Source organism: Eschrichtius robustus, chromosome 11 (assembly GCF_028021215.1).
Source record: "Eschrichtius robustus isolate mEscRob2 chromosome 11, mEscRob2.pri, whole genome shotgun sequence".
NCBI classification, from domain to species: Eukaryota; Metazoa; Chordata; class Mammalia; order Artiodactyla; family Eschrichtiidae; genus Eschrichtius; species Eschrichtius robustus.
In genome coordinates, this window is record NC_090834.1 from 41,548,251 (window position 1) to 41,557,662 (window position 9,412).

Consider the following 9,412-nt stretch of genomic DNA (forward strand, 5'->3'; position numbering starts at 1 on the left):
GGGCCCACGGTCTCCACTGCCTATGTGAAGGTTCTGTCCGTTTCCTCTCTGCTGAATGAGTCATGTTCCTTTGGGCTCCTTCAATAACTGCATAAATGGCTCTGCTCCACCCCCCTGCCCCAAATCTTCCTTGATCACTCCTCCGTACCCGACCCCTCCCTTCCATCACTCCTCTTTATTTTGAGCACTTGAGTCATCTACTCACTGAGTCATCTACTCACTTGTACTGGTTTAACTGCACCAACCACGCCCCACACACTAATCCCTGACTCGGCCATGCGTTTCTCACGCGGCATGTCCACTCTGCTGGGAATGTCTTCGTCCTTGTCTCCCTTCTGAACTCCGCCTCATCCTTCCAGGCAAAGCACAAATGTCACCCTGACCCAAAGGCTTACCCCGTCACCTCCAAGACGGATTAAATCCAATAAGACTTCTTCTACCTTTTTAAACTGAGGATGTTTTGCTTATGTCATAATAACAGCTAGGACCGATATGCCAGGCACGAGAACCTTATATGGAGTAATTCATTCAATCCTCAAAATCACCCTGTTATTACCTCTAAGTCAACCAGCCCAAGGTTACAGCAAGTCAGTGGAAGAACTGAGGCTTAAACCCACGCAGCGTGGCTCTAATCAGAGGTGTTGCCACCTCTTCACCCGGCAGACCAGGAAGCCTTTGAGTCCCAGAGCTCCACTCTGTTCCCCTGGCACCCCAGGTGCCTGGCACACAGTGGGTGACTACTAAATGTGGTAGTTCTGGATTTAACTGAAATTTGTTCAGCATGCATCCCACGTCTTCCTCACATGTATGTTCTGTCTCCCCAAGCCATCCATGAGATCCTCGGTGAGAAAGGACCAGGTCATCTATTTTCCTCACAGGTCTGCAATCACATGCATACTGGGGAACTGGGGGAAACACAGAGAGCTCTAGGGGGTGCAGATGGGGGCAAACTAACTTTAGGTTAATATATGCCTTAAGTGTGTATACTTTACAAAGGCTTTTTCACATGCCTGATCTCATAGGTCCTGACATCAACAGGCTGTGGGGAAGGTAAAGAGACAGAGGTGCAGATGGCCTGAGATCTGGTCAAGGTCTTAGAGCCAGAAATAACTGAATGATATTATAGAAATTACAGCCCAGGGCTCTGAATAAAACAGCTGAAAGCCAGTCCCCTGCTCACAATGCCTAGGCAGCTGTGGCCATCAAGAATGGGCAGGCTGATGTAAGTCAACTATACTTCAATTAAAAAAAGTACAACAAAAAAAGATCAAGGTCAACCAGTTCTAAAAAAAAAAAAAAAAAGAATGGGTGGGCTGAGTGTTCAGCTCCTCCCCCAGATCGGGTGTCCTTGGTCGCTGGGAAAGGGGAGCCTGGCAAGGTGTTCTCCACGGGAGGCTGGCTGAGCAGACCTAGGGCAGGGTGTGTGAAGGCAGGTTCAGCAGGACCTCTGGGAGCCTCTTGGAGTGTTTGGTCACTCTCACCAGACAGAACAGAAAACCCTGAGAGATGACACGATTTCCAAGTGGTCTAATAATGTAGATATGAAGAGCCAGGAGAAACAGGTTTGTTCTTCCCATGAGTAGGAGGTAGTCAATGTCCCTACTATTTGTAACTATCCCATCGCATTTCTAAAAATCCATACCTTTATTTCATTGTCCTAACCCAACATTAACTTCAGATCGAATTTACTCAATGTCCTGTGCAGAAGGGAAGGCTTTTCAGGCTCAGGTGGCCTCTGCAGAAGAAAAGCTTTTCCCTAGTAGGAAGGGCAGTGAACTTCTAGCCAAAAGACCTGCCCCATCTTTATGCCAGTCTCATCGCCCCGCTGAGCCTTGATCTCCACTTCTGTAAAATGGGCATGAAAATGCCCACTCACCCACCCATCCCACAGAATTGTGGCAACGACCTGTGAGCTCCCAGCCTAGGCATCCCGAAGATCTGAGTGGTCTCTTGGGTCTCCGTCTCACAGTCCTCATTATTCAGGAAGTGAATGAGACACTGCAGATGTCTACTCTGAAGTGCAGAGAGAACCACCTCCCACTGGGGGCCTCGGAGCCCTGAGGCTTAAACGAAGGCTCGCAGATCTCCCAGCTCTGGCCGTGGCTTTGACAGGGGACGAGGCGGTCTGTAACTCCGGGGGCGCGGTGGGGCGGGTGGAAACCCGGGTTTCCCGACCCTGGCACCGAAGGCTGGGGCTGCCCTTCCCCGCCCTACCGCTCACGGTGGCTGCAAAGCGCCCTGGGAGGCCAGCCCAAAGGCCGGGCTTGGGAAGCGCCTCGCTTACCTGCGGCTCCACCAGCCAGCGCTGCTCGGCGGCGCCCAGGGGCGCGGGGCGCGCGGCGCGGAACGCCGAGTACACGGGGATACGGTCCCGGGTGCTGTACAGGGTGGCGAAGCGCTCGGCGCCCTCGGAGCGCTGACAGATCTTCACGTGGGCAGCGGCCGCCAGCCCCGCGGGCGGGGTCCCGGCGTAGAAGAATCGGTCGCATTCGCCGAAGCCGGCTTCCTGCTCGCGCACGAGCCGGCTCTCCAACAGCCCGGCCAGAGCGAGGAGGCCGCCCAGCGCCAAGCAGCGCGCGGGGCCCATGGCGCGTCTGCGGGCCGGGCCGGGAGAGCGCGAGGCGGCCGAGCGGGACCGCGGCGGAGTCGGAAGCCGGGGGCGGCGCGGCTGAGCTAGCGCTCTGCGGGCCGGGCTGGGCGGCCCCGGCGACGGGGGCGGGTCCGCGTCCCGAGGCCGCGCCTCCCTCGCACCCTCCTCCCTGAAGATGGCTGCGCAGGCCCGGGGCCGGGCGCGGGGATGCGCCCGGACTTGCACCGCCTGGTTTCTGCAGTCTGCGGTCGCAGGCTCGGGGACGCGCGCTCCCAAGACTAAAAGGTATGAACCGGGTCGGCTTAATCGGAGGAAACGGGAAAGAACCGTCCCCGGGGCTGGGAGCCTAGAAGCCTCCTGCGCCAGCGCGCCCCAGGGATCCTCAAGGATGCAAAGAGGCGGCGTGAGATGCCCTCAGAACTGTGGCTCTTTGGGTCTGATGGGCAGGGAGACCCAGTGACATCCGACGGAAATCAGTCTTCCCCTTCCCAACGAAATGCTCATCCGCCAATACACGGACACAACTTTGATGAAGTTTCAGCAGATCAGAAGCCAGGAGACCCAAGTTAAAAATCCTCTTCTAGGAAATTCCTAACCTAGGGAAATAGGACAGCTCTTGTGGTTTACTCGGTACTGCGAGGCTTAGAATCAAAACCAAAACCAAGAAAGAAACGAGACCGGCCAACATCACTGGTTGGTAGGTTGGTTGATTCATTATTTCTTTCCTGAGTGCCTATGTGCCAACATGGGTTCGGCGACTGGGTACAGTGGTAAACAAGAATAGGGTCCCTGCGGTCCTGCAGACGAAACCTAGTGGGAAAGCTTGTCGTTAATCAAAGAAGCAGGCTATTAAAGGAATAATGACACACACTGAACGTGGAGCTGTGAGAACCTGCCCTTCCGGGGATTCAGAGTTGTTTGCCTGAAGAGTGTTGTCTGGACTGAGACCAAGAGGTTGACATGAACTAGGCAAAGAGGAAAGCAGCATGTGCTAAGGGGTCTCCCTGCAGAAGGGAACGTGATATGTTGGGGGAATTTAAGGAAGGTGGGTGTGGGTAGAGAACAGAGACCTGGGAGAAGATTATGAGAAATAGGGCTGAAGGAGGCGGGAGACACAGAATTCCGGGGATCATAGGCTAGAGGCCATCAAACATTTTTCAGCAGGACCCGGACCCTATTGAGAAAACAAGCTTCATGTAATAATCCTTATGCTTAAAATTGACATTGCAATCTAGTATTTCTGTTGCGTTCTATTTTGTTCCCCTTTAAAAAATATGCTGCTGGTAACCCACAAAGTTGTTTCTATGACCCAATAATGGCTCATGTCCTGCAGTTTGGAAAGATATATTATATAAATCATGATGAGGATTTTGATCTTTCAATGGCGGAGACACAATCACATTTGCTTTCTGGGCAGAAATGGGCAGATTGGAGTGGCCCAGAATGAATGAAGAAAAACATCTATAAAGATCCAGATGAGAGATGGTAACTTGGACTGGGGTGGTGGTAGAGACAGAAGCAGAGTGCCTACTAAGGTGCCTTCACTCACATCTTATTATTTAATCTTATTTCCTCAGTGTGCCACGTGGGGAACTGGACCAGAGCGTTCAGATGCTTGTCCAAGATGGCATATCCTGAGCCAGATTTCAGCTAGGCCTGTCTGCTTCCTAAGCCTGGCCTTTCCTCTAAGTCACAGCAAATCCGTGAGGTGAGCCTATAAAATAGGAGAGATATTGTCAGAAGAACACATTCTGGAGCCTAAGAACCAATTCCTTGGAGGCTTCAATACCTGAAAAGGTTGACTATGTTTGGGCCCTGAAATGAAACCTAAATTTATTTCTTAATTAAAAAAAAAAAAAAACAAGACACATACAGTGAGATGTCACAGTAACAACTAGACTTGGAGTCACATGTTCCTTCTGCATCCAAACTATCATTTTCAATTTTCAAACTTTATTCTGAGTTTGGCCACTTCTGTACATCTTCAATACTGTGGCCTAAGTCAGTAACCATCAATTCTCACCTGTATTACTTAGATGTTCTAACTACTTCTCCTGCCCCCAAGGGGTTCACAGAACAATTAAGGTGATTAGTTAAATATGCAGATTATATCATGTCAAGTGCTGTTTTAAACTTCCAATGCCTTCTCATTTCAAGTTGAAAAAAACTCAAAATTTAACATGAGCTACAAGGTCCTACATACCCTGGACCCTGCCTCCCCCTTCTCTATGCCCCAGACACAAATGAGCTTCCTCTCTATCCACACAAAAACACCAAGCTCTATGTTAGGGCTGTTAAACTTGTTGTTTCATCCAAGTGGAAATCAGCTCTGGACCTTCCTTCTTGTCACTTGGGACTCAGAAAGGTCTCCTGCTCTATGAAGTATTCCCTGACCACCGGAACCACACTGCCCATTCTGCACTAGCATCCCATGCCCTTTAATCTCTTCACAGAACATATGCCCACTTGAAATTGTCTTGTTCCTTTATTTGTGGATTTGTCTATTGGGATGTATCAATGACTTAACCATGTGAAATATACATACAGCATTGAGAAGGCAGTGGAGACTTGGAGAGAAGATTTTCACAGGCTGGCACTTTTTGTCCTCTGTTTGCTCATCTCTCCTAGCAACATGGATCAGCCAAGTCCCAGGTGATTTCCACCAAATCATCCTTCATATAGGGCTGCAAATCAAATCCCCCAACCCAGCCAGCCAGCTGGAACCCAACAGTCAACCCCAAACTCACTCACCAACATCACACAAGGCAACAAGCTCATAAAAATAAGTTTTGCTTGAAATGTTTTGATATAATTATTAAGAAAAGTGCAGAAAAAACGACCACCTCTCAGTTGACTGAATGAACAACACAAAAAATAAAGTCGATTTTAACATTCTGGTTACCTTTAATATATTTAATAAAGTCAGATTTTAACATTCTGGTTACCATACTGGCAGAGAACACATTTTCAATACATCAAAGACTCAGAAAGATTATCAGTTATTATCTTACTCTCTGCTAACCTAATTGGTCAAAAGGGCCTAGTTTGGAAAGAAAAGTGGGAAGGGGAGGGGGAAGAGGAAAAGGAGAGAGACTGGAGAGTAATAAAAGCCCAGGGTTGTTTAGAAGTTCAGCAGCATCCAGAGCTGGTCCACAGGATGGGAGTGTGAGGTAGATTGGGCTCTGGCGACCTCAGCAGGACCTAGTTCCCAGAGACACTAGAGTGTCCAGTGCATGAAACCTCAGTTTGTGACACAGGAGTTAGCAGTGTCCAAAGATTCCAGGGTCTGGAAGGAAGAACAAACTTTGGAGAATTTGGTAAACACCACGGACCCAGCACGTCCAGCGGCAGCACAGGAGGCACTCTCACGCAAGGCTAGTGACCTGCAAATACCCAAAGCGCTGAAATGTAAATGCGACCAGTCTCAAAGGATCCCCACACAGGAGCAGTGGGGTAGAAAGGCATCCCCTGGGCTTAGGGGACAGGGCCACAACCACAGCCAGAAGCCGTGGCGGGATGCTGGAGCCCAGGGCTGAGCGGGGCAGCGCTGTCCGGCGAGGGTGCATCCACAGGCAGGGGCTGAGCCTCTGGGTCCTGATCTGTGTCTAACGAAAGCCTCCTCTTAGCCCTGGGGGGAGCAGCTGCCTCCTGAGTGCCCTCTTCCCAAGGACGACGACGAGGGCCACATCTTCCAGCTGGGTGGCGATCCGGGGCGGATGGACCTGGGGTCGGCGGCTGGGTCGGGCCGGGCTCCCCGGAGGTGCTGGTGGCCGCATCCCTGAACTGGGCGGCAGAGCAAGAACCCCGGGCCGGCGAGGGGCGCCGGCACACAGCACGCACAGGGACTCGGTGGCTGGTCCCACCGCCCGCGGCTACAGCCCTACGGGGGCGCAGAGCGCGGCGGGGCAGGTGGTGCCTCGTGGCGAGAGCGGCTCCCAGGGACGCGCGGACCTCCCTCCAGGCGTTCAAGACCTGGCTGTCCGGCGCCGTGGGCTGCGTGTGGTCCACCACGGTCCGGTCCTGCCCGCGCTTCCACAGCTCGTAGCGCTCCGGTTGCAGGATGCGCACGAAGGCGTCCATGGAGAAGGCGACCCGGGCCTCCCCGCAGCTGCACTGCGAGGCCACTTTGCCATAATCTATCCAGCGAGGGGAGGCGAAATTGATGGCTTCCGCGCAGTTGAAGCCATGGTTGAAGCCAGAGTGGTAGCCATAGGGAAAGGTCACGATGAACTCTCCAGCCTCCTGAGTGACCCGATCGAAGGGGATGCCGTTGTCCTTGAGGACCGTGGGCGAGATGAGAGCCACCTTGTGCCGCAGGAAGGCCTCACAGCCCCGCGCGCTGCCCGGGAACAGCTCCCTGGCCAGGCGTTCCAGGCGCCGGCCGTGCTCCGGGGGCACCGCGTACCACGTCTTGGGCTCCCCGAAGTGCAGGTAGTTGATGCTGTAAAGGTCCATGTCCTCCGTGTGCCAGGCGAAGGCGGTCTTCCACATGCCGAAGTACAGGTAGGGGGTGTTGACGCCTTCGATGACCACTCCGCACTCCTGCTCCAGCAGGTCCTGAATGGTTCCCAGGTGTCCAAGGTTCCACTGCTCCGTGTTTTGATCGAATAAGGAGCCACTGACGTCCGCACCATATACTGGTGAATCATAGAGGTGTGTTTTCCAATATTTTCGCTCCAGGTCCTCAAAATCAAAATAGAATGGAGTCTGGTGTTTTTCACTGTTTGTTAAGTGGCGATACTGTCTAATGGTCACGACTTTCTTCTTTTTGTGGTGTTGAGTAAACACACCTGCCTTTCCAGTGGTCACCTGTTGCAGGGAAGCAGCTATTAAGATGTCATCAATATCATCGTACGTCTGTCTGGCTTTCCATCCTTTCGGTGAAATTACCTTGGCTAGGCCAGCTCGGTGTGCACCTTGCGACTCCATGTAAACAATATATTTATTGAAATCTTCAAATTCTTCCATGGTTGGGTGGAAGGTCATAATCTTCCAACTTGGGTTCTGGCTACCAAAGTGCTTAGACTGCATGACGGCAATCGAATAAGCAAGGGAGTCCCAGCTTCTTAGGTATGCTTTGGATACCTGAGAATGCTGTGGAGTAATCTCTTCCCTATACTTTATTTTTAAAGAAGTTTAGATATATCTGAGAGGCAGGAACTCAGACTTGAACTTTTAAACAAAGGAGGTGGTAGCTTCTCCAGGCTTGTCAATCCACCAGAAGGACTCCGCTCTTGTCAGCATTTTGGAGCCAAAGAAAATAGACTATTTCCCAGAGGAGAGGGCTCTCTGAACCAAGTCCTGCCTCAGCCTGCAGCTCTGTGAGTTTCCTCTGTTAGGGATATAAGTGCCTGAGGCCTCACCAGATTCCCAGGCTTGAGTGCATGGGTGGCTTCTCACCTCACTGTAGCCGAACGTCTCTTCATGGAAGTTTCCAAGCCAAACCTAAAGAAAGTACAAAATATCGAAAATAAGGGGATAACAAAACAAACTGATTTAACATCAAGTTAAAGAAAATTGTATAGCAATCTTAATTTCAAAGTTTAAATTTAAGGGCAAAAAGTACACTCTTTTGGTAAACATGTAAACTGGTGCAGCTATGGTGCATACTATGGAAAACAGTATGGCAGTTCCTCAAAAATTTTAAATATAAGCAACATATGATGCTGCAGTCTCACTTCTGAGTATATGTCCAAAGGAAATAAAAACAGAATATCAAGGAGATATCTGTCCTCCCTCATTCTCTGACTATTATTCACAATAGATAATATATGGAAACAACGAACATGTCCAGCGATGGTTGAATGGTTACAGAAGATGTGGTACATATATACAATGGAATAATACTCAGCCATAAAAAGAATGAAATTTTGTCCTTTGTGACAACATGGATGGTCTTGGAGTGTATTATGCCCAGTGAAATAAGACAGGGAAAGACAAATATGGCATGGCATCCCTTTTATGTGGAATCTTAAAAAAAAAAAAAAAAAAGTAAAACTTACAGAACCACAGTAGAAAAGTGGTTGCAGGGGAGGGCAGGGAAGGGAGGGTAAAAGGGTACACAGTGAAGAAAGTCTCAGGAGCTAATGTTAACCATGGTGATTATAGTTGATAACACTGTGATATATAGTTGAAATTTTCTAGAAGGGTAGGATTTAAATGTTCTTACCAAAAAAAGTAAATATATGAAGTAACTGTTTTAATTAACTCGATGGGGGGAATCCTTTAACAATGTATATCAATTCACCACAAAGTTCACTGAATATTTTACAATATTCTAAGTCAATTATACAGAAATAAAGCTGAAATTTAGAAATAAAAAATTAGGGCAAATCATAAGACAGAAAAAGAGGACTATCTAACTGAAGTGTAAGGACATTAAGCAAGCTTGAAAATAAAGGAGTTAAGCACTCAACTCAAGAAATTGGATGGCTTAACCCAAAAGATAAATTAGGGAAAGGAAAACAATGATATAAGCTGAAACAATTACAAAAGAAAACATAACACCCAATAGAAATGATGACTGAAACCAAAATGCAATTTGTAGGCCATTAAAAGTGTAAAAACATAAGCATAAGAGAAAAGAGAGAAAAGGACAAGCAAATCACATTATAATAAAATAAGGGAACACAGATAAAAATCTACCATTATAGAAAGTGTGGCTATGTAAACAAAAGCAGGAAAAAATTACAAAACACAAATGTACACATCTTTAACAAGCATTATACTTAATGTGTAAATACTTGAAACATTCTAATTAAAATCTAATCATTAATTTGCATTGATAGACAAATTATTAGAAATATAGGGTTCACTCAGAAT

General features: G+C 48.9%; 2 protein-coding genes across 2 annotated transcripts in view; both read right to left on the reverse strand.

The window, feature by feature from the left end:
• Positions 1-2,663, reverse strand: part of ENDOD1 (endonuclease domain containing 1) — a 28,929-nt gene extending 26,266 nt beyond the window's left edge. The window contains exon 1 of the mRNA XM_068554523.1: positions 2,285-2,663. Coding sequence (XP_068410624.1) covers positions 2,285-2,587 — 303 coding nt within the window. The 5' untranslated portion in view covers positions 2,588-2,663. The remainder of the gene's footprint in view (positions 1-2,284) is intronic.
• Positions 2,664-6,064: 3,401 nt separating this feature from the next.
• LOC137771762 (lysine-specific demethylase 4D-like) lies at positions 6,065-7,624 on the reverse strand. The gene has a single exon (XM_068555408.1). It carries the CDS (start codon positions 7,619-7,621, stop codon positions 6,065-6,067), a length of 1,557 nt encoding a protein of 518 aa, XP_068411509.1. The 5' UTR covers positions 7,622-7,624.
• Between the last annotated feature and the right edge of the window lie 1,788 nt (positions 7,625-9,412).